The 24,927-nt window shown below is 57.2% G+C and overlaps 1 protein-coding gene across 1 annotated transcript in view; it reads left to right on the forward strand.

Annotated features, from left to right (window-relative positions):
• Positions 1 to 24,927, forward strand: part of LOC128706617 (sodium-independent sulfate anion transporter) — an 83,261-nt gene that overhangs the window by 2,676 nt on the left and 55,658 nt on the right. Inside the window, exons 2-3 of the mRNA XM_070092878.1 lie at positions 530 to 676; positions 2,397 to 2,504. Coding sequence (XP_069948979.1) covers positions 2,459 to 2,504 — 46 coding nt within the window. The 5' untranslated portion in view covers positions 530 to 676; positions 2,397 to 2,458. The remainder of the gene's footprint in view (positions 1 to 529; positions 677 to 2,396; positions 2,505 to 24,927) is intronic.

Genomic DNA, 24,927 nt, shown 5'->3' on the forward strand with positions numbered 1-24,927 from the left:
CAGTGCTGATAGCTGCTAGTTACAGGTGATGCTACCTGGTATGTAGTGCTGATAGCTGGTAGTTACAGGTGATGCTAGCTGGTATGTACAGTGCTGATAGCTTCTAGTTACAGGTGATGCTAGCTGGTATGTACAGTGCTGATAGCTGGTAGTTACAGGTGATGCTAGCTGGTATGTAGTGCTGATAGCTGCTAGTTACAGGTGATGCTAGCTGGTATGTACAGTGCTGATAGCTGCTAGTTACAGGTGATGCTAGCTGGTATGTAGTGCTGATAGCTGCTAGTTACAGGTGATGCTAGCTGGTATGTACAGTGCTGATAGCTGCTAGTTACAGGTGATGCTAGCTGGTATGTACAGTGCTGATAGCTGCTAGTTACAGGTGATGCTAGCTGGTATGTACAGTGCTGATAGCTGGTAGTTACAGGTGATGCTAGCTGGTATGTACAGTGCTGATAGCTGGTAGTTACAGGTGATGCTAGCTGGTATGTACAGTGCTGATAGCTGGGCTGACGACATTATTCTCGTCCAGATGCAGTGTTTCATCCCGTGTTCATCGTCAGCGCTGACAGCTTTTCACATAGTTCCTGCTGACACAGCAACAAGTGAAGTACTAGCAACAGGAGGAACAACAGAACAACAGAAGTAACAAGTTAAACAGGAGGCCGTCCTTTTGTAGGTCAGATTTCTAGTTAATTGTTTGTAGACATGGTTCTAGTCAATCTATCTATCTATCGATGTTGATCTCTGTCTCTCTCTGACATATACACATCTATCAGTTTATATACTTTGATATATGTTATGTCTATTAGTATATATACACTGAGATATACACACCTCACATTGTATATACAGGGATATATATATATATATATATATATATATATATATATATATATATATATATATATATATATATATATATATATATATATATATATATATATATATATATATATTTATATATATATATATATATATATATATATATATATATATATATATATATATATATATATATATATATATATATATATATATACTGTGTATATACAGGGATATACAGTGTATATACAGAGATATACACTGTATATACAGAGGCATACACTGTATATACAGTGACATACAGTGTATATGTTAGGTAAGACATATGCAACAGTTAGGTATCTTTATTATGAAACGTTTCGCCTACACAGTAGGCTTCTTCAGTCAAGTACAGAAAAGTTGATAGAAGCAGAAGATACTTGAAGACGATGTAATCAGTCCATCACCCTTAAAGTTTTGAGGTGGTCAGTCCCTCAGTCTGGAGAAGAGCATTGTTCCATAGTATGAAACAATATGGAGAAGAAGTGACAGGATGGAGCTTATATAGCGCCAAGAGGTGAGACGTAGGCCACTAGGAGAGGTAAGAACTCAGATGTTGAGAGGTCAGGTCCCTCTCAAATCCAGCCGCTCTCACTAGTGGAAGTTGTCGAAGTTGATTGCAGGTCTGTACCAAGATACCCTTGTGTTGCAGTGTCTGACAGATTGAACATTAAAATGGTATAAAATACCGACAGGTTGTTAGGTAAGACACATATGCAACAGTTAGGTATCTTTATTATGAAACGTTTCGCCTACACAGTAGGCTTCTTCAGAAGTTGGATAAATTTAGATTTAGAAAGGACATAGGTAAGTACTGGTTTTCTAACAGAGTTGTAGATGCGTGGAACAGTCTTCCCAGTGGGGTGATAGAGGTTAGGACCTTGGGTAGCTTCAGAAGCACAGTAGGCTTCTGAAGAAGCCTACTGTGTAGGCGAAACGTTTCATAATAAAGATACCTAACTGTTGCATATGTGTCTTACCTAACAACCTGTCGGTATTTTATACCATTTTAATGTTCATACAGTGTATATGCAGGGATGTACACAGCGTATATGCAGGAACATACACATTGTATATACGGAGATATACACAGTGTATATAGTTGGCAGATCATACTACAGTGAGTATATATCCCCTGAGATGGATAACAAGGTCAGTACAGTGTGGCACCTTGTGTGAGAAGGTAGCTAGGTGCTGTGTACCTACCTAGGTGCTGTGTGTACCTATCTCGGTGCTGTGTGTACCTACCTAGGTGCTGTGTGTACCTACCTAGGTGCTGTGTGTACCTATCTAGGTGCTGTGTGTACCTACCTAGGTGCTGTGTGTACCTACCTAGGTGCTGTGTGTACCTACCTAGGTGTTGTGTGTACCTACCTAGGTGCTGTGTGTACCTACCTAGGTGCTGTGTACCTACCTAGGTGCTGTGTGTACCTACCTAGGTGCTGTGTACCTACCTAGGTGCTGTGTACCTACCTAGGTGCTGTGTGCACCTACCTAGGTGCTGTGTGTACCTTCTTACCTCACTATCTACCTAGGTACTGTGGCACCTATGTGTTCTGAACTCCTAGCATCACCTGTGGAACGTAATTAGGTTACAATGGGTGAATCTCAGCTGCCCTCAGCATCTACTGAGGCTAAAGAAGGTAGGTGAAGGTAGTTACATTGGTATGCAAATTTATTTGCATACTACTATAAGTAGTATGCAAATTAAGGAGTAAATTTCGTGATTATTTCATAATGTCTCCGGGTTAATTAGTGTATTTTGGGGTCTTTTAGTTTTCCTAAGAGTTTGTTAATGTTATCTAGCATCCTTCCAGCCGTTGTAACACTGTGGCTATCGTCAGTGCTACAACAGCTGTTGTTCTGTTAGGCTATTTTTTGCAAGCGCACTCCATGAGCAAATGTGGTTTATAATAATAATAATAATAATAATAATAATAATAATAATAATAATATCTTTATTTACTACCAGTACATGTACAAGGTATACAGACCATAGCTGACATCAATGCCATACTACTATGTAGAAAGTCCCTTGTTAAGTAGAGCATTTTGGGCAAATTAGGTCAGTTTTGTCCCAGGATGCGACCCACACCAGTCCACTAACACCCAGGTACCCATTTTACTGATGGATGAACATAGACACCCGGTGTAAGGAAACACGTCCAATGTTGCCACTCCTTCTCCAGGAAATTCTCCCGTTCAGGTCATGACTGTTGTTGAAATTCATGGTGGATGTTACATCTATGAGGCGTGCTAGTGATGTAGATGGTGGACAACATGCTGGTTTGAGTATCAGATCCTTGGTAAATTCAGCCCAGTAAAGTCAACTTGTGGTGGGAGTCTGATGAGAGTTGACTAAACTGGTGATTGTGGAGCGCTGTGTCGACGAAGGTGTGGAAGAAAATGAAAGGCAACACCTCACAATGACAGGTTATCATCAGAAATAGTGTGAAGGATCCCAAGAAAACCAGCAAAGATCTAGAGAGATTTTGCTTCAGCTGGTGTAAATGTTGGATCTTTAACTATCCAATGATGGCTCCTTGAAGATGAATAAACTGCTAGAAAACCCAAAAGGAAATTATTGATTGGTATTCAGAAAACAGCTGCAGTGGGAGCTGGACAGACATCTAAAGTCAGTACCTGACCAGCCAGGCTATGATTCCTATGTTGATTTATGTGTGACCAGCAGTAACAATCTGGTTGTCTTCTACACCCCCTGATTGTCTTCAAGACCCCCTGATTGTCTTCAAGACCCCCTGATTGTCTTCAAGACCCCCCTGGTTATCTTCAAGACTCCCTCGTTGTCTTCAAGACCCCCTGGTTGTCTTCAAGACCCCCTGGTTGTCTTCAAGACCCCCTGGTTGCCTTCAAGACCCCCTGATTGTCTTCAAGACCCCCTGATTGTCTTCAAGACTCCCTTGTTGCCTTCAAGACTCCCTCGTTGCCTTCAAGACTCCCTGCTTGTCTTCAAGACCCCCTGGTTGCCTTCAAGACTCCCTGCTTGTCTTCAAGACCCCCTGCTTGTCTTCAAGACCCCCTGGTTGTCAAGACCCCCTGGTTGTCTCCAAGACCCCCTGGTTGTCTTCAAGACTCCCTAGTTGTCTTCAAGACTCCCTGGTTGTCTTCAAGACCCCCTGGTTGTCTTCAAGACTCCCTCGTTGCCTTCAAGACTCCCTGCTTGTCTTCAAGACCCCCTGGTTGTCAAGACCCACTGGTTGTCTTCTAGACCCCCTGGTTGTCTTCAAGACTCCCTGGTTGTCTTCAAAACCCCCTGGTTGTCTTCTAGACCTCCTGGTTGTCTTCAAGACCTCCTGGTTGTCTTCAAGACCTCCTGGTTGTCTTCTAGACCTCCTGGTTGTCTTCTAGACCCCCTGGTTGTCTTCAAGACTCCCTGGTTGTGTTCAAGACCTCCTGGTTGTCTTCTAGACCTCCTGGTTGTCTTTAAAACCCCCTGGTTGTCTTCAAGACTCCCTGGTTGTGTTCAAGACCTCCTGGTTGTCTTCTAGACCTCCTGGTTGTCTTCAAAACCCCCTGGTTGTCTTCAAGACACCTGGTTGTCTTCAAAACCCCCTGGTTGTCTTCAAGACCTCCTGGTTGTCTTCAAGACCTCCTGGCTGTCTTCAAGACCTCCTGGTTGTCTTCAAGACCTCCTGGTTGTCTTCAAGACCTCCTGGCTGTCTTCAAGACCTCCTGGTTGTCTTCAAGACCTCCTGGTTGTCTTCAAGACCTCCTGGTTGTCTTCAAGACCTCCTGGTTGTCTTCAAGACCTCCTGGCTGTCTTCAAGACCTCCTGGTTGTCTTCAAGACCCCCTGGTTGTCTTCAAGACCTCCTGGCTGTCTTCAAGACCTCCTGGTTGTCTTCAAGACCTCCTGGTTGTCTTCAAGATCTCCTGGCTGTCTTCAAGACCTCCTGGTTGTCTTCAAGACCCCCTGGTTGTCTTCAAGACCTCCTCGCTGTCTTCAAGACCTCCTGGTTGTCTTCAAGACCTCCTGGTTGTCTTCAAGACCTCCTGGCTGTCTTCAAGACCTCCTGGTTGTCTTCAAGACCTCCTGGTTGTCTTCAAGACCCCCTGGTTGTCTTCTAGACCTCCTGGTTGTCTTTAAAACCCCCTGGTTGTCTTCAAGACTCCCTGGTTGTGTTCAAGACCTCCTGGTTGTCTTCTAGACCTCCTGCTTGTCTTCAAAAGCCCCTGGTTGTCTTCAAGACACCTGGTTGTCTTCAAAACCCCCTGGTTGTCTTCAAGACCTCCTGGTTGTCTTCAAGACCCCCTGGTTGTCTTCAAGACCTCCTGGCTGTCTTCAAGACCTCCTGGCTGTCTTCAAGACCTCCTGGCTGTCTTCAAGACCTCCTGGTTGTCTTCAAGACCCCCTGGTTGTCTTCAAGACCTCCTGGCTGTCTTCAAGACCTCCTGGTTGTCTTCAAGACCTCCTGGTTGTCTTCAAGACCTCCTGGCTGTCTTCAAGACCTCCTGGTTGTCTTCAAGACCCCCTGGTTGTCTTCTAGACCTCCTGGTTGTCTTCAAGACCTCCTGGCTGTCTTCAAGACCTCCTGGTTGTCTTCAAGACCTCCTGGTTGTCTTCAAGACCTCCTGGCTGTCTTCAAGACCTCCTGGTTGTCTTCAAGACCCCCTGGTTGTCTTCTAGACCTCCTGGTTGTCTTCAAGACCTCCTGGTTGTCTTCAAGACCCCCTGGTTGTCTTCAAGACCTCCTGGCTGTCTTCAAGACCTCCTGGCTGTCTTCAAGAGGGAACTGGACAGACACAAATCAGTACCTAAAGTACCTAACCAGCCGGGCAGTGGTTCCTATGTTGGTTTACATGCGACCAGCAGTAACAGACTGGTTGATCAAGTCCTGCTACACCGGGAGGCCTGTCATGGACAGGATCATGGGGGCGTTGATCCCTGGAATACCCTCCAGGTATATTCCAGTGAAGTACATGGTACAGATCAGTGGTAGTGAAGTACCTGGGTACAGATCAGTGGTAGTGAAGTACCTGGGTACAGATCAGTGGTAGTGAAGTACCTGGGTACAGATCAGTGGTAGTGAAGTACCTGGGTACAGATCAGTGGTAGTGAAGTACATGGTACAGATCAGTGGTAGTGAAGTACCTGGGTACAGATCAGTGGTAGTGAAGTACCTGGGTACAGATCAGTGGTAGTGAAGTACCTGGGTACAGATCAGTGGTAGTGAAGTACCTGGGTACAGATCAGTGGTAGTGAAGTACATGGTACAGATCAGTGGTAGTGAAGTACCTGGTACAGATCAGTGGTAGTGAAGTACCTGGTACAGATCAGTGGTAGTGAAGTACCTGGTACAGATCAGTGGTAGTGAAGTACATGGTACAGATCAGTGGTAGTGAAGTACCTGGGTACAGATCAGTGGCAGTGAAGTACCTGGTACAGATCAGTGGTAGTGAAGTACATGGTACAGATCAGTGGTAGTGAAGTACATGGTACAGATCAGTGGTAGTGAAGTACCTGGTACAGATCAGTGGTAGTGAAGTACATGGTACAGATCAGTGGTAGTGAAGTACCTGGTACAGATCAGTGGTAGTGAAGTACATGGTACAGATCAGTGGTAGTGAAGTACCTGGTACAGATCAGTGATAGTGAAGTACCTGGGTACAGATCAGTGGTAGTGAAGTACCTGGGTACAGATCAGTGGTAGTGAAGTACCTGGGTACAGATCAGTGGTAGTGAAGTACCTGGGTACAGATCAGTGGTAGTGAAGTACATGGTACAGATCAGTGGTAGTGAAGTACCTGGTACAGATCAGTGGTAGTGAAGTACCTGGTACAGATCAGTGGTAGTGAAGTACCTGGTACAGATCAGTGGTAGTGAAGTACCTGGTACAGATCAGTGGTAGTGAAGTACATGGTACAGATCAGTGGTAGTGAAGTACCTGGTACAGATCAGTGGTAGTGAAGTACCTGGGTACAGATCAGTGGTAGTGAAGTACATGGTACAGATCAGTGGTAGTGAAGTACATGGTACAGATCAGTGGTAGTGAAGTACCTGGGTACAGATCAGTGGTAGTGAAGTACCTGGGTACAGATCAGTGGTAGTGAAGTACCTGAGTACAGATCAGTGGTAGTGAAGTACCTGGGTACAGATCAGTGGTAGTGAAGTACCTGGTACAGATCAGTGGTAGTGAAGTACCTGGTACAGATCAGTGGTAGTGAAGTACCTGGTACAGATCAGTGGTAGTGAAGTACCTGAGTACAGATCAGTGGTAGTGAAGTACCTGGGTACAGATCAGTGGTAGTGAAGTACCTGAGTACAGATCAGTGGTAGTGAAGTACCTGGGTACAGATCAGTGGTAGTGAAGTACATGGTACAGATCAGTGGTAGTGAAGTACCTGGGTACAGATCAGTGGTAGTGAAGTACCTGGGTACAGATCAGTGGTAGTGAAGTACCTGGGTACAGATCAGTGGTAGTGAAGTACCTGGGTACAGATCAGTGGTAGTGAAGTACCTGGGTACAGATCAGTGGTAGTGAAGTACCTGGGTACAGATCAGTGGTAGTGAAGTACCTGGGTACAGATCAGTGGTAGTGAAGTACCTGGGTACAGATCAGTGATAGTGAAGTACCTGGTACAGATCAGTGGTAGTGATACAGTACAAAGGTGAACGTCTTCACAACGGACACATTCAACAACCACCAAAACACCAACCTCAAGGAAACTTCCGAACATTGTCAGTGTGTGAACTACTCAAGGTGAACATGAGTTCCAGCCTTGCTTGTTCATCCTCTCTCACTCTGGTTGTGTCTCTAACATGTTGATGTATAAGGTCGTCCCTGGGTGGCTTGTTATTGAACGAACAACGGACAAATACATTTTCCAGCATGATGTTGCTCCATGCTGTCCAGGAAAAAACTGACATTCTTGGTAGTTTGTGGTGTAAGAATCTAAACTAGCAGAGAAATTCTCCTAACTTCAAGCCACTTGAGAATCTTCAGGTGATAACTAATGCAGGATCACAGGATGTGTCTGTATAACTGTGGGGCACTATTTCTTGCTGTTATTAGTACCTGGTACTACTACCAGTGCTGTAGTACCTGGTACTACCACCAGTGCTGTTATTAGGACCTGCTACTACCACCAGTGCTGTTATTAGTACCTGGTACTACCACCAGTGCTGTTATTAGTACCTGGTACTAACACCAGTGCTGTTATTAGTACCTGGTACTACCACCAGTGCTGTTGTTAGTACCTGGTACTACCACCAGTGCTCTTATTAGTACCTGGTACTACCACCAGTGCTCTTATTAGTACCTGGTACTACCACCAGTGCTGTTATTAGTACCTGGTACTACCACCAGTGCTCTTATTAGTACCTGGTACTACCACCAGTGCTCTTATTAGTACCTGGTACTACCACCAGTGCTGTAGTACCTGGTACTACCACCAGTGCTCTTATTAGTACCTGGTACTACCACCAGTGCTCTTATTAGTACCTGGTACTACCACCAGTGCTCTTATTAGTACCTGGTACTACCAACAGTGCTCTTATTAGTACCTGGTACTACCACCAGTGCTCTTAATAGTACCTGGTACTACCACCAGTGCTCTTATTAGTACCTGGTACTACCACCAGTGGTTATTAGGATCTGGTACTACCAGCAGTGATGTAGTACCTGGTACTACCACCAGTGCTGTAGTACCTGGTACTACCACCAGTGCTCTTATTAGTACCTGGTACTACCACCAGTGCTGTTGTTAGTACCTGATACTACCACCAGTGCTGTTATTAGTACCTGGTACTACCACCAGTGCTCTTATTAGTACCTGGTACTACCACCAGTGCTCTTATTAGTACCTGGTACTACCACCAGTGCTCTTATTAGTACCTGGTACTACCACCAGTGCTCTTATTAGTACCTGGTACTACCACCAGTGTTCTTATTAGTACCTGGTACTACCACAAGTGCTCTTATTAGTACCTGGTACTACCACCATTGCTCTTATTAGTACCTGGTACTACCACCAGTGCTGTTATTAGTACCTGGTACTACCACCAGTGCTCTTATTAGTACCTGGTACTACCACCAGTGCTCTTATTAGTTCCTGGTACTACCACCAGTGCTGTAGTACCTGGTACTACCACCAGTGCTCTTATTAGTACCTGGTACTACCACCAGTGCTCTTATTAGTACCTGGTACTACCACCAGTGCTCTTATTAGTACCTGGTACTACCACCAGTGCTCTTATTAGTACCTGGTACTACCACCAGTGGTTATTAGGATCTGGTACTACCAGCAGTGATGTAGTACCTGGTACTACCACCAGTGCTGTAGTACCTGGTACTACCACCAGTGCTCTTATTAGTACCTGGTACTACCACCAGTGCTGTTATTAGTACCTGGTACTACCACCAGTGCTGTTGTTAGTACCTGATACTACCACCAGTGCTGTTATTAGTACCTGGTACTACCACCAGTGCTCTTATTAGTACCTGGTACTACCACCAGTGCTCTTATTAGTACCTGGTACTACCACCAGTGCTCTTATTAGTACCTGGTACTACCACCAGTGCTCTTATTAGTACCTGGTACTACCACCAGTGTTCTTATTAGTACCTGGTACTACCACAAGTGCTCTTATTAGTACCTGGTACTACCACCATTGCTCTTATTAGTACCTGGTACTACCACCAGTGCTGTTATTAGTACCTGGTACTACCACCAGTGCTCTTATTAGTACCTGGTACTACCACCAGTGCTCTTATTAGTTCCTGGTACTACCACCAGTGCTGTAGTACCTGGTACTACCACCAGTGCTCTTATTAGTACCTGGTACTACCACCAGTGCTCTTATTAGTACCTGGTACTACCACCAGTGCTCTTATTAGTACCTGGTACTACCACCAGTGCTCTTATTAGTACCTGGTACTACCACCAGTGGTTATTAGGATATGGTACTACCAGCAGTGATGTAGTACCTGGTACTACCACCAGTGGTTATTAGGATCTGGTACTACGAGCAGTGATGTAGTACCTGGTACTACCACCAGTGCTGTAGTACCTGGTACTACCACCAGTGCTCTTATTAGTACCTGGTACTACTACCAGTGCTCTTATTAGTACCTGGTACTACCACCAGTGCTCTCATTAGTACCTGGTACTACCACCAGTGCTCTTATTAGTACCTGGTACTACCACCAGTGCTGTAGTACCTGGTACTACCACCAGTGCTCTTATTAGTACCTGGTACTACTACCAGTGCTCTTATTAGTACCTGGTACTACCACCAGTGTTGTTATTAGTACCTGGTACTACCACCAGTGCTGTTATTAGTACCTGGTACTACCACCAGTGCTCTTATTAGTACCTGGTACTACCACCAGTGCTCTCATTAGTACCTGGTACTACCACCAGTGCTCTTATTAGTACCTGGTACTACCACCAGTGCTCTTATTAGTACCTGGTACTACCACCAGTGCTCTTATTAGTACCTGGTACTACCACCAGTGGTTATTAGGATGTGGTACTACCAGCAGTGATGTAGTACCTGGTACTACCACCAGTGCTGTAGTACCTGGTACTACCACCAGTGCTCTTATTAGTACCTGGTACTACCACCAGTGCTCTTATTAGTACCTGGTACTACCACCAGTGCTCTTATTAGTACCTGGTACTACCACCATTGCTCTTATTAGTACCTGGTACTACCACCAGTGCTCTTATTTGTACCTGGTACTACCACCAGTGCTCTTATTAGTACCTAGTACTACCACCAGTGCTCTTATTAGTACCTGGTACTACCACCATTGCTGTTATTAGTACCTGGTACTACCACCAGTGCTGTTATTAGTACCTGGTACTACCACCAGTGCTATTAGTACCTGGTACTACCACCAGTGCTCTTATTTGTACCTGGTACTACCACCAGTGCTCTTATTAGTACCTGGTACTACCACCAGTGCTCTTATTAGTACCTGGTACTACCACCAGTGCTCTTATTAGTACCTGGTACTACCACCAGTGCTCTTATTTGTACCTGGTACTACCACCAGTGCTCTTATTAGTACCTGGTACTACCACCAGTGCTCTTATTAGTACCTGGTACTACCACCATTGCTGTTATTAGTACCTGGTACTACCACAAGTGCTGTTATTAGTACCTGGTACTACCACCAGTGCTCTTATTAGTACCTGGTACTACCACCAGTGCTCTTATTTGTACCTGGTACTACCACCAGTGCTCTTATTAGTACCTGGTACTACCACCAGTGCTGTTATTAGTACCTGGTACTACCACCAGTGCTGTTATTAGTACCTGGTACTACCACCAGTGCTGTTATTAGTACCTGGTACTACCAGCAGTGCTGTTATTAGTACCTGGTACTACCACCAGTGCTGTTATTAGGATCTGGTACTACCAGCAGTGCTGTTAGTGGTGGTAGTGGTACCTGTGTGGTATTACTAACAGCACTGGTACCACTACTAGTGCTGTTACTAGGACCTGGTACTAGGTACTTGTGGTACCTAGTGTAAGCAGCAGCAACTGGGTAAGCAGGATACACTGTATTATTAGTGTAATAAATCCTGTTGTGGTCTGTTTGTAGTTGATATGGTCGAGTCACAGCTCCTGGCCCCGGGGGTCGAGTCACAGCTCCTGGCCCCGGGGGTCGAGTCACAGCTCCTGGCCCCGGGGGTCGATTCACAGCTCCTGGCCCCGGGGGTCGAGTCACAGCTCCTGGCCCCGGGGGTCGAGTCACAGCTCCTGGCCCCGGGGGTCGATTCACAGCTCCTGGCCCCGGGGGTCGAGTCACAGCTCCTGGCCCCGGGGGTCGATTCACAGCTCCTGGCCCCGGGGGTCGAGTCACAGCTCCTGGCCCCGGGGGTCGAGTCACAGCTCCTGGCCCCGGGGGTCGATTCACAGCTCCTGGCCCCGGGGGTCGAGTCACAGCTCCTGGCCCCGGGGGTCGATTCACAGCTCCTGGCCCCGGGGCGCGAGTCACAGCTCCTGGCCCCGGGGCTCGAGTCACAGCTCCTGGCCCCGGGGGTCGATTCACAGCTCCTGGCCCCGGGGGTCGAGTCACAGCTCCTGGCCCCGGGGGTCGATTCACAGCTCCTGGCCCCGGGGGTCGAGTCACAGCTCCTGGCCCCGGGGGTCGATTCACAGCTCCTGGCCCCGGGGGTCGATTCACAGCTCCTGGCCCCGGGGGTCGAGTCACAGCTCCTGGCCCCGGGGGTCGAGTCACAGCTCCTGGCCCCGGGGGTCGATTCACAGCTCCTGGCCCCGGGGGTCGAGTCACAGCTCCTGGCCCCGGGGGTCGATTCACAGCTCCTAGCCCCGGGGGTCGAGTCACAGCTCCTGGCCCCGGGGGTCGAGTCACAGCTCCTGGCCCCGGGGGTCGAGTCACAGCTCCTGGCCCCGGGGGTCGATTCACAGCTCCTGGCCCCGGGGGTCGAGTCACAGCTCCTGGCCCCGGGGGTCGAGTCACAGCTCCTCGCCCCGGGGGTCGAGTCACAGCTCCTGGCCCCGGGGGTCGATTCACAGCTCCTGGCCCCGGGGGTCGATTCACAGCTCCTGGCCCCGGGGGTCGATTCACAGCTCCTGGCCCCGGGGGTCGATTCACAGCTCCTGGCCCCGGGGGTCGAGTCACAGCTCCTGGCCCCGGGGGTCGAGTCACAGCTCCTGGCCCCGGGGGTCGATTCACAGCTCCTGGCCCCGGGGGTCGAGTCACAGCTCCTGGCCCCGGGGGTCGAGTCACAGCTCCTGGCCCCGGGGGTCGAGTCACAGCTCCTGGCCCCGGGGGTCGATTCACAGCTCCTGGCCCCGGGGGTCGATTCACAGCTCCTGGCCCCGGGGGTCGATTCACAGCTCCTGGCCCCGGGGGTCGAGTCACAGCTCCTGGCCCCGGGGGTCGAGTCACAGCTCCTGGCCCCGGGGGTCGATTCACAGCTCCTGGCCCCGGGGGTCGATTCACAGCTCCTGGCCCCGGGGGTCGCGTCACAGCTCCTGGCCCCGGGGGTCGAGTCACAGCTCCTGGCCCCGGGGGTCGATTCACAGCTCCTGGCCCCGGGGGTCGATTCACAGCTCCTGGCCCCGGGGGTCGATTCACAGCTCCTGGCCCCGGGGGTCGAGTCACAGCTCCTGGCCCCGGGGGTCGAGTCACAGCTCCTGGCCCCGGGGGTCGATTCACAGCTCCTGGCCCCGGGGGTCGATTCACTGCTCCTGGCCCCGGGGGTCGATTCACAGCTCCGGGCCCCGGGGGTCGAGTCACAGCTCCTGGCCCCGGGGGTCGAGTCACAGCTCCTGGCCCCGGGGGTCGATTCACAGCTCCTGGCCCCGGGGGTCGATTCACAGCTACAGGCCCCGGGGGTCGAGTCACAGCTCCTGGCCCCGGGGGTCGAGTCACAGCTCCTGGCCCCGGGGGTCGATTGACAGCTCCTGGCCCCGGGGGTCGAGTCACAGCTCCTGGCCCCGGGGGTCGAGTCACAGCTCCTGGCCCCGGGGGTCGAGTCACAGCTCCTGGCCCCGGGGGTCGATTCACAGCTCCTGGCCCCGGGGGTCGAGTCACAGCTCCGGGCCCCGGGGGTCGATTCACAGCTCCTGGCCCCGGGGGTCGAGTCACAGCTCCTGGCCCCGGGGGTCGAGTCACAGCTCCTGGCCCCGGGGGTCGATTCACAGCTCCTGGCCCCGGGGGTCGAGTCACAGCTCCTGGCCCCGGGGGTCGAGTCACAGCTCCTGGCCCCGGGGGTCGAGTCACAGCTCCTGGCCCCGGGGGTCGAGTCACAGCTCCTAGCCCCGGGGGTCGAGTCACAGCTCCTGGCCCCGGGGGTCGATTCACAGCTCCTGGCCCCGGGGGTCGATTCACAGCTCCTGGCCCCGGGGGTCGATTCACAGCTCCTGGCCCCGGGGGTCGATTCACAGCTCCTGGCCCCGGGGGTCGAGTCACAGCTCCTGGCCCCGGGGGTCGAGTCACAGCTCCTGGCCCCGGGGGTCGATTCACAGCTCCTGGCCCCGGGGGTCGAGTCACAGCTCCTGGCCCCGGGGGTCGAGTCACAGCTCCTGGCCCCGGGGGTCGATTCACAGCTCCTGGCCCCGGGGGTCGAGTCACAGCTCCTGGCCCCGGGGGTCGAGTCACAGCTCCTGGCCCCGGGGGTCGATTCACAGCTCCTGGCCCCGGGGGTCGAGTCACAGCTCCTGGCCCCGGGGGTCGATTCACAGCTCCTGGCCCCGGGGGTCGATTCACAGCTCCTGGCCCCGGGGGTCGATTCACAGCTCCTGGCCCCGGGGGTCGATTCACAGCTCCTGGCCCCGGGGGTCGAGTCACAGCTCCTGGCCCCGGGGGTCGAGTCACAGCTCCTGGCCCCGGGGGTCGATTCACAGCTCCTAGCCCCGGGGGTCGATTCACAGCTCATGGCCCCGGGGGTCGAGTCACAGCTCCTGGCCCCGGGGGTCGAGTCACAGCTCCTGGCCCCGGGGGTCGATTCACAGCTCCTAGCCCCGGGGGTCGAGTCACAGCTCCTGGCCCCGGGGGTCGAGTCACAGCTCCTGGCCCCGGGGGTCGAGTCACAGCTCCTGGCCCCGGGGGTCGAGTCACAGCTCCTGGCCCCGGGGGTCGAGTCACAGCTCCTGGCCCCGGGGGTCGAGTCACAGCTCCTGGCCCCGGGGGTCGATTCACAGCTCCTAGCCCCGGGGGTCGAGTCACAGCTCCTGGCCCCGGGGGTCGAGTCACAGCTCCTGGCCCCGGGGGTCGAGTCACAGCTCCTGGCCCCGGGGGTCGAGTCACAGCTCCTGGCCCCGGGGGTCGAGTCACAGCTCCTGGCCCCGGGGGTCGAGTCACAGCTCCTGGCCCCGGGGGTCGATTCACAGCTCCTGGCCCCGGGGGTCGATTCACAGCTCCTGGCCCCGGGGGTCGATTCACAGCTCCTGGCCCCGGGGGTCGAGTCACAGCTCCTGGCCCCGGGGGTCGAGTCACAGCTCCTGGCCCCGGGGGTCGATTCACAGCTCCTAGCCCCGGGGGTCGAGTCACAGCTCCTGGCCCCGGGGGTCGAGTCACAGCTCCTGGCCCCGGGGGTCGAGTCACAGCTCCTGGCCCCGGGGGTCGAGTCACAGCTCCGGGCCCCGGGGGTCGAGTCACAGCTCCGAGCCCCGGGGGTCGAGTCACAGCTCCTGGCCCCGGGGGTCGAGTCACAGCTCCTGGCCCCGGGGGTCGAGTCACAGCTCCTGGCCCCGGGGGTCGAGTCACAGCTCCTGGCCCCGGGGGTCGAGTCACAGCTCCTGGCCCCGGGGGTCGAGTCACAGCTCCTGGCCCCGGGGGTCGATTCACAGCTCCTGGCCCCGGGGGTCGATTCACAGCTCCTGGCCCCGGGGGTCGATTCACAGCTCCTGGCCCCGGGGGTCGAGTCACAGCTCCTGGCCCCGGGGGTCGAGTCACAGCTCCTGGCCCCGGGGGTCGATTCACAGCTCCTAGCCCCGGGGGTCGAGTCACAGCTCCTGGCCCCGGGGGTCGAGTCACAGCTCCTGGCCCCGGGGGTCGAGTCACAGCTCCTGGCCCCGGGGGTCGAGTCACAGCTCCTGGCCCCGGGGGTCGATTCACAGCTCCTGGCCCCGGGGGTCGATTCACAGCTCCTGGCCCCGGGGGTCGAGTCACAGCTCCTGGCCCCGGGGGTCGATTCACAGCTCCTGGCCCCGGGGGTCGATTCACAGCTCCTGGCCCCGGGGGTCGAGTCACAGCTCCTGGCCCCGGGGGTCGAGTCACAGCTCCTGGCCCCGGGGGTCGATTCACAGCTCCTAGCCCCGGGGGTCGAGTCACAGCTCCTGGCCCCGGGGGTCGAGTCACAGCTCCGGGCCCCGGGGGTCGAGTCACAGCTCCTGGCCCCGGGGGTCGAGTCACAGCTCCTGGCCCCGGGGGTCGAGTCACAGCTCCTGGCCCCGGGGGTCGAGTCACAGCTCCTGGCCCCGGGGGTCGAGTCACAGCTCCTGGCCCCGGGGGTCGAGTCACAGCTCCTGGCCCCGGGGGTCGATTCACAGCTCCTGGCCCCGGGGGTCGAGTCACAGCTCCTGGCCCCGGGGGTCGATTCACAGCTCCTGGCCCCGGGGGTCGATTCACAGCTCCTGGCCCCGGGGGTCGATACACAGCTCCTGGCCCCGGGGGTCGATTCACAGCTCCTGGCCCCGGGGGTCGAGTCACAGCTCCTGGCCCCGGGGGTCGAGTCACAGCTCCTGGCCCCGGGGGTCGATTCACAGCTCCTAGCCCCGGGGGTCGATTCACAGCTCATGGCCCCGGGGGTCGAGTCACAGCTCCTGGCCCCGGGGGTCGAGTCACAGCTCCTGGCCCCGGGGGTCGATTCACAGCTCCTCGCCCCGGGGGTCGAGTCACAGCTCCTGGCCCCGGGGGTCGAGTCACAGCTCCTGGCCCCGGGGGTCGAGTCACAGCTCCTGGCCCCGGGGGTCGAGTCACAGCTCCTGGCCCCGGGGGTCGAGTCACAGCTCCTGGCCCCGGGGGTCGAGTCACAGCTCCTGGCCCCGGGGGTCGATTCACAGCTCCTAGCCCCGGGGGTCGAGTCACAGCTCCTGGCCCCGGGGGTCGAGTCACAGCTCCTGGCCCCGGGGCTCGAGTCACCGCCCCTGGCCCCGGGGGTCGAGTCCCAGCTCCTGGCCCCGGGGGTCGAGTCACAGCTCCTGGCCCCGGGGGTCGAGTCACAGCTCCTGGCCCCGGGGGTCGATTCACAGCTCCTGGCCCCGGGGGTCGATTCACAGCTCCTGGCCCCGGGGGTCGATTCACAGCTCCTGGCCCCGGGGGTCGAGTCACAGCTCCTGGCCCCCGGGGTCGAGTCACAGCTACTGGCCCGGGGGGTCGTTTCACAGCTCCTAGCCCCGGGGGTCGAGTCACAGCTCCTGGCCCCGGGGGTCGAGTCACAGCTCCTGGCCCCGGGGGTCGAGTCACAGCTCCTGGCCCCGGGGGTCGAGTCACAGCTCCTGGCCCCGGGGGTCGACTCACAGCTCCTAGCCCCGGGGGTCGAGACACAGCTCCTGGCTCCGGGGGTCGAGTCACAGCTCCTGGCCCCGGGGGTCGAGTCACAGCTCCTGGCCCCGGGGGTCGAGTCACAGCTCCTGGCCCCGGGGGTCGAGTCACAGCTCCTGGCCCCGGGGGTCGAGTCACAGCTCCTGGCCCCGGGGGTCGATTCACAGCTCCTCGCACCGTGGGTCGATTCACAGCTCCTGGCCCCGGGGGTCGATTCACAGCTCCTGGCCCCGGGGGTCGAGTCACAGCTCCTGGCCCCGGGGGTCGAGTCACAGCTCCTGGCCCCGGGGGTCGATTCACAGCTCCTAGCCCCGGGGGTCGAGTCACAGCTCCTGGCCCCGGGGGTCGAGTCACAGCTCCTGGCCCCGGGGGTCGAGTCACAGCTCCTGGCCCCGGGGGTCGAGTCACAGCTCCTGGCCCCGGGGGTCGATTCACAGCTCCTGGCCCCGGGGGTCGATTCACAGCTCCTGGCCCCGGGGGTCGAGTCACAGCTCCTGGCCCCGGGGGTCGATTCACAGCTCCTGGCCCCGGGGGTCGATTCACAGCTCCTGGCCCCGGGGGTCGAGTCACAGCTCCTGGCCCCGGGGGTCGAGTCACAGCTCCTGGCCCCGGGGGTCGATTCACAGCTCCTAGCCCCGGGGGTCGAGTCACAGCTCCTGGCCCCGGGGGTCGAGTCACAGCTCCTGGCCCCGGGGGTCGAGTCACAGCTCCTGGCCCCGGGGGTCGAGTCACAGCTCCTGGCCCCGGGGGTCGAGTCACAGCTCCTGGCCCCGGGGGTCGAGTCACAGCTCCTGGCCCCGGGGGTCGAGTCACAGCTCCTGGCCCCGGGGGTCGAGTCACAGCTCCTGGCCCCGGGGGTCGAGTCACAGCTCCTGGCCCCGGGGGTCGAGTCACAGCTCCTGGCCCCGGGGGTCGAGTCACAGCTCCTGGCCCCGGGGGTCGAGTCACAGCTCCTGGCCGCGGGGGTCGAGTCACAGCTCCTGGCCGCGGGGGTCGAGTCACAGCTCCTGGCCCCGGGGGTCGAGTCACAGCTCCTGGCCCCGGGGGTCGAGTCACAGCTCCTGGCCCCGGGGGTCGAGTCACAGCTCCTGGGCCCGGGGGTCGAGTCACAGCTCCTGGCCCCGGGGGTCGAGTCACAGCTCCTGGCCCCGGGGGTCGAGTCACAGCTCCTGGCCCCCATATCATCTAGTGCTCTAGCTGCTGACCCAGTCTAAATTGAGATATGTAATCGATAATTGTTATTTTTTATTAATGTTGTTAGAATAACCGACATTGTTGGGTAGAAGACCACAAGTACAGCTAATGTGACATTTTATTGTGGCAACGTTTCGCTCACCAGGAGCTTTATTAAGCTGTTACAAACAGTACATGGACACAGAGGGTATATATAGGCTCAGAGTGACATGTAATACTAGTGGTAGTAGTAGTGGTAGTAGTGGAGTGGCAGCAGCAGTGGCAGTGGCAGTAGCGGCAGGCAGTAGCAGTGGCAGCACCGGCAGCAGTGGCAGCAGTGGCAGCAGTGGCAAAGAAGTGGCAGCAGCAGCAGCAGCGGCAGCAGTGGCAGCAGTGGCAGCAGCGGCAGCAGCGGCAGCAGCGGCAGCAGTGGCAGCAGCGGCAGCAGCAGCAGCAGCGGCAGCAGTGGCAGCAGTGGCAGCAGTGGCACAGTGGCAGCAGTGGCAGCAGCGGCAGCAGTGGCAGCAGCAGCAGCAGCGGCAGCAGTGGCAGCAGTGGCAGCAGTGGCAGCAGTGGCAGCAGTGGCAGCAGCGGCAGCAGTGGCAGCAGCGGCAGTAGCGGCAGCAGGCAGTGGCAGCAGTGGCAGTAGTAGTGGCAGCAGTGGCAGCAGTGGCAGCAGGCAGCAGGCAGCAGTGGCAGTAGTGGCAGCAGTGGCAGCAGTGGCAGCAGTGGCAGTAGTGGCAGTAGTGGCAGAGTGGCAGTGGCAGCAGTGGCAGTGCAGTGGCAGTAGTGGCAGCAGCGGCAGCAGTGGCAGTGGCAGGTGGCAGTAGCAGCGGCAGTAGTGGCAGTAGTGGCAGCAGTGGCAGCAGTGGCAGCAGGCAGCAGTGGCAGCAGCAGTGGCAGCAGTGGCAGCAGCGGCAGTATGGCAGCAGTGGCAGCACCGCAGCAGTGGCAGCAGGCAGCAGCGGCAGCAGTGGCAGTGCGGCAGCAGTGGCAGCAGCGGTGCAGTGGCAGTGGCAGTAGCGGCAGCAGCAGCAGTGGCAGTGGCAGCACCCGCAGCAGCAGCAGCAGGCAGTGGCAGCAGTGGCAGCACCAGCGGCAGCAGTGGCAGCAGGCAGCAGCAGTGGCAGCAGTGGCAGTAGTGGCAGTGGTGCAGTGGCAGTGGTGGCAGCAGTGGCAGCAGTGGCAGTAGTGGCAGCAGTGGCAGTAGCAGCAGCAGTGGCAGTATGGTAGCAGTGAAGTGGCAGCAGTGGCAGCAGTGGCAGCAGCAGCAGCGGCAGCAGGCAGCAGTGGCAGCAGTGGCAGCAGTGGCAGCAGTGGCAGTAGCAGCGGCAGCAGGCAGCAGCGGCAGCAGTGGCAGCACCGCAGCAGTGGCAGCAGTGGCAGAGGCAGCAGTGGCAGCACCGGCAGCAGTGGCAGCAGTGGCAGCAGGCAGCAGTGGCAGTGGCAGAGTGGCAGTAGTGCAGTGAGGTAGTAGCAGCAGTGGCAGTAGCGGCAGCAGCAGCAGTGGCAGCAGTGGCAGCAGTGGCAGCAGAGGGCACAGCGGCAGTAGCAGTGGCAGCAGCAGCAGCAGTGCAGTGGCAGCAGGCAGTGGCAGTGGCAGTAGCAGTGGCAGCAGTGGCAGTAGCAGTGGCAGTGGCAGCAGTGGCAGCAGTGGCAGCAGTGGCAGCAGTGGCAGCAGTGGCAGTAGCAGTGGCAGCAGTGGCAGCAGTGGCAGCAGCAGCAGCAGTGGCAGCAGTGGCAGTAGCGGCAGTAGTGGCAGTAGCAGTGGCAGTGTATAGCAGCAGTGGCAGCAGCAGCAGCAGCGGCAGCAGCAGCAGGAGTGGCAGTGGCAGTGGCAGTGGCAGCAGCAGCAGCAGCGGCAACAGCAGCAGCAGTGGCAGTGGCAGCAGCAGTGGCAGCAGCAGCAGCAGCGGCAGCAGTGGCAGAGGCAGCAGCAGTGGCAGCAGTGGCAGTGGCAGCAGTGGCAGCAGTGGCAGCAGTGGCAGCAGTGGCAGCAGTGGCAGCAGTGGCAGTATGGCAGTAGTGGCAGTAGTGGCAGGTGTGGTAGCAGTGGCAGCAGGCAGTGGCAGCAGCAGGCAGTGCAGTGGCAGTGGCAGCAGTGGCAGCAGTGCAGCAGTGGCAGCAGTGGCAGCAGTGGCAGCAGCAGTGCAGCAGTGGCAGCAGCAGTGGCAGCAGCAGGCAGCAGTGGGCAGCAGGCAGCAGCAGTGGCAGCAGCAGTGGCAGGCAGCAGTTTAGCAGCAGGCAGCAGTGGCAGTGGCAGTAGTGGCAGTAGTGGCAGTAGCGGCAGCAGCAGCGGCAGCAGCAGTGGCAGCAGTGGCAGCAGTGGCAGCAGTGGCAGCAGGCAGCAGCGGCAGCAGGCAGCAGTGGCAGCAGGCAGCAGTGCAGCAGTGGCAGCAGGCAGCAGTGGCAGCAGTGGCAGCAGTGGCAGCAGTGGCAGCAGCAGCAGGCAGCAGCAGCAGGCAGTAGCAGCAGTGGCAGCAGTGGCAGTGGCAGCAGTGGCAGCAGTGCAGCAGCGGCAGTGGCAGCAGTGGCAGCAGCAGCAGTGGCAGTGGCAGCAGCAGGGCAGCAGCGGCAGCAGCGGCAGCAGGCGGCAGCAGTGGCAGCAGCAGCGGCAGCAGCAGCGGCAGCAGCGGCAGCAGCAGTGGCAGCAGTGGCAGCAGCAGCAGCGGCAGCAGGCAGCAGCGGCAGCAGTGGCAGTAGTGGCAGTAGCGGCAGCAGTGGCAGCAGTGGCAGTGGTAGCAGTGGCAGTAGTAGCGTAGTGGCAGCAGTGGCAGCAGTGGCAGTAGCGGCAGCAGCAGCAGTGGCAGCAGGCAGCAGCGGCAGTAGCGGTGCAGTGGCAGCAGCAGCAGTGGCAGCAGCAGCGGCAGCAGCGGCAGCAGGCAGCAGTGCAGCAGTAGCAGCGGCAGCAGTGGCAGCAGTGGCAGCAGCAGTGGCAGCAGTGGCAGTGGCGGCAGCAGTGGCAGCAGTGGCAGCAGTGGCAGCAGTGGCAGCAGTGGCAGCAGTGGCAGCAGTGGCAGTGGCAGTAGTGGCAGCAGCAGTGGCAGGCAGCAGTGGCAGCAGTGGCAGGCAGTGGTGCAGTGGCAGCAGTGGCAGTAGCAGCAGCGGCAGCAGTGGCAGGCAGCAGCAGCAGTGGGCAGCAGTGGCAGAGTGCAGCAGCAGCAGCAGCGGGCAGCAGTGGCAGCAGTGGGCAGCAGTGGGCAGCAGTGGACAGCAGTGGGCAGCAGTGGGCAGGCAGCAGCAGCAGGCAGTAGTGGCAGAGCAAGAGCAGCAGTGGCAGCAGCAGCAGCACAGCAGCATGGCAGTAGCAGCAGTGGCAGCAGTGCAGTGCAGCAGTAGTGGCAGCAGTGGCAGTAGTGGCAGCAGCGGCAGCAGCGGCAGCAGTGCAGCAGTGGCAGCAGCAGCAGTGGCAGCAGTGGCAGCAGGCAGCAGTGGCAGCAGTGGCAGCAGCAGCAGTGGCAGCAGTGGCAGCAGCAGTGGCAGCAGGCAGCAGTGGGCAGCAGCAGGCAGTAGTGGCAGCAGCAGCAGTAGTGGCAGCAGCAGTGGCAGCAGGCAGCAGCAGCAGTGGCAGTGGCAGTGGCAGCAGGCAGTGCAGCAGCAGGCAGCAGCAGCAGTGGCAGCAGCAGCAGAAAGCAGCAGGCAGCAGCAGGCAGCAGCAGTGGCAGTGCAGTAGTGGCAGCAGCAGTGGCAGCAGCGGCAGTAGTAGCAGTGGCAGCAGTGGCAGTAGTGGCAGCAGCAGTGGCAGCAGTGGCAGTGGCGGCAGTAGTGGCAGTAGTGGCAGCAGTGGCAGCAGTGGCAGCAGTGGCAGCAGTGGGCAGTAGGTAGCAGCAGTGGCAGTAGTGGCAGCAGTAGTGGCAGTAGTAATAGTGGCAGTAGTGGCAGCAGTAGTGGCAGTACAGTGGGCAGCAGCAGTGTGCAGTGGCAGTGGCAGCAGTGGCAGCAGTGGCAGCAGGTGGCAGTGGCAGCAGTGGCAGCAGCAGTGGCAGCAGTGGCAGTGGCAGCAGTGGCAGCAGTGGCAGTAGGCAGCAAAGTGGCAGCAGCGGCAGCAGGCAGCAGTGGCAGCAGCAGCAGCAGGCAGTGAGTGGCAGCAGTGGCAGCAGCGGCAGTACAGTGGCAGCAGTGGCAGCAGTGGCAGCAGTGGGCAGCAGAGTGGCAGCGAGGCAGCAGTGGCAGCAGTGGCAGCAGTGGCAGTAGCAAGAGCAGCAGCAGCAGTGCAGCAGTGGCAGTAGCGGCAGCAGTGGCAGCAGCATGCAGGCAGCAGCACAGCAGCGCAGCAGCGGCATGGCGCAGCAGTGGCAGCAGTGGCAGCAGGGCGGCAGCAGGTGGCAGCAGCAGGCAGCAGTGGCAGCAGTGGCAGCAGTGGCAGTAGTGGCAGTAGCGCAGCAGCAGCAGTGGCGCAGCAGTGGCAGCAGTGGCAGCAGCAGCAGCGGCAGCAGCAGGGCAGCAGTGGCAGTGGCAGCAGGCAGCAGTGCAGCAGTGGCGGCAGCAGTGGCAGTGGCAGCAGCAGCACAGGCAGCAGTGGCAGGCAGCAGCAGCAGCAGCAGCAGCAGCAGCGGCAGCAGGCAGCAGTGGCAGCAGTAGCAGCAGCAGTGGCAGCAGCAGAGCGGCAGCAGTGGCAGCAGCAGCACAGCAGCAGGCAGTGGCAGCAGTGGCAGAGCGGCAGCAGCAGTGGCAGCAGTGGCAGCAGTGGCAGCAGCAGTGGCAGTGGCGCAGCAGTGGCAGCGAGTGCAGCAGCAGTGGCAGCAGTGGCAGCAGTGGCAGCAGCAGTGGCAGCAGGCAGCAGGCAGCAGCAGTGGCAGCAGTAAGGCAGCGGCAGCAGTGGCAGCAGTGGCAGCAGCAGGCAGCAGTGGCAGCAGGCAGCAGCAGTGGCAGCAGCGGCGCAGTGGCAGCAGTGGCAGAGTGCAAGAGGCGGCAGCAGCAGCAGCAGTGGCAGCAGTGGCAGCAGCAGTGGCAGCAGCAGCAGCAGCGGCAGCAGCGGCAGCAGCAGAGCAAGGCAGCAGGCAGTGGCAGTAGTGGCAGCAGCGGCAGGCAGCAGCAGTGGCAGCAGCAGGCAGCAGCAGCAGTAGCAGCAGTGGCAGCAGTGGCAGCAGGCAGTAGCAGTGGCAGTAGCGGCAGCAGCAGTGGTGCAGTGCAGTGGCAGCAGGCCCAGTGGCAGCAGCAGTGGCAGTAGCGGCAGTGGCAGTAGCAGTAGTGGCAGTATGGCAGCAGTGGCAGTAGTGGCAGTGGCAGCAGTGGCAGTAGTGGCAGCAGTGGCAGAGGCAGCAGTGGCAGCAGCAGTGGCAGTGGGCAGTGGCAGCAGCAGTGGCAGCAGGCAGCAGTGGTAGCAGCAGCAGCAGCAGCAGCAGGCAGCAGTGGCACCAGTGGCAGCAGCAGCAGCAGCAGCAGCAGGCAGCAGAAGCGCAGCAGCAGCAGGCAGGCAGCAGCGGCAGCAGGCAGCAGTGGCAGCAGTGGCAGCAGCAGTGGCGCAGCAGTGGCAGTAGTGGTGTGCAGTGGCACCAGCAGTGGCAGTGGCAGCAGTGGCAGCAGTGGCAGCAGCAGTGGCAGTGGCAGTATGGTGCAGTGGCAGCAGTGGCAGCGGCGGCAGTGGCAGCAGTGGTGCAGTGGCAGTAGCAGCAGCAGTGGCAGCAGCAGTAGTAGTAGCAGCAGCAGCAGTGGCAGCAGCAGCAGCAGTGGCAGCAGCAGTGGCAGCAGTGGCAGCAGCAGCAGCAGTGGCAGCAGCAGTGGCAGCAGCAGCAGCAGCAGCAGCAGCAGCAGCAGGCAGCGGTGGCAGTAGCAGCGGCAGCAGTGGCAGCAGCAGAGCAGTGGCAGCAGTGGCAGTAGTGGCAGCAGTGGCAGTAGCGGCAGCAGTGGCAGCAGTGGCAGCAGCAGTGGCAGCAGTGGCAGTAGCAGTGGCAGCAGCAGCAGCAGGCAGCAGTGGCAGCAGTGCAGCAGCAAGAGCAGGCAGCAGTGGCAGAAAAAGAGAAAGTGGCAGCAGTGGCAGCAGTGACAGCAGCAGTGGCAGCAGTGACAGCAGCAGTGGCAGTAGCAGCAGCAGCAGCAGTGGCAGCAGCAGTAGCAGCAGCAGTGGCAGCAGTGGCAGCAGCAGTGGCAGCAGCAGCAGCAGCAGCAGCAGCAGCAGCAGTGGCAGCAGTGGCAGCAGCGGCAGGGCGGCAGCAGTGGCAGCAGTGGCAGCAGTGGCAGCAGTGGTAGTAGAAAAGTAGCAGTGGTAGCGGCAGAAAAGTATATATAGCAGTGGTAGTAGTGGTAGTAGTGGTAGTAGTAGTGGTAATAGTGTAGTAGTACTACTACAGCTAATATTACTACTATTACAACTAATATTGTAAAAATCAACATAAGCAGCATAATGTGATCCTTTATTGACAACGTTTCGCCCACACAGTGGTGCTTTATCAGGTCACAAACCTGGCTGAAAGATACGTGAGTATTTATAGGATGATGTCAGGCAAAGAATGTCGAGTCAAGTGGAGAATAAGGAGTCTAGTGAGAAATGCTGAATTAGTGAGAAACGTTGAGTCTGCGGAGAAATGGTTGAGTCTAGAGAACAAGCTGAGTTCAGTGAGAATGTTGAGTCTAGTGGCAACGCTGAGCCCAGTGGGAGAAATGTTGAGTCTAGTGGAGAATGCTGAGTCTAGGAGAATGTTGAGTCTAGTGGAGAAATCGTTGAGTCTAGTGGAGAATGCTGGAGTCTAGTGGAGAAATGCTGAGTCTAGTGGAGAATGCTGGAGTCATGGAGAATGTTGAGTCTAGTGGAGAATGTGTTGAGTCTAGTGGAGAATGTTGAGTCTAGTGGAGAATGCTGAGTCAAGTGGAGAAATGTTGAGCTATGAGAATGTTGAGTCTAGTGGAGAATGCTGAGTCTAGTGGAGAAATGCTGGAGTCAAGTGAGAATGTTGAGTCTAGTGGAG

This window comes from Cherax quadricarinatus, chromosome 3, assembly GCF_038502225.1.
Source record: "Cherax quadricarinatus isolate ZL_2023a chromosome 3, ASM3850222v1, whole genome shotgun sequence".
NCBI lineage: Eukaryota > Metazoa > Arthropoda > Malacostraca > Decapoda > Parastacidae > Cherax > Cherax quadricarinatus.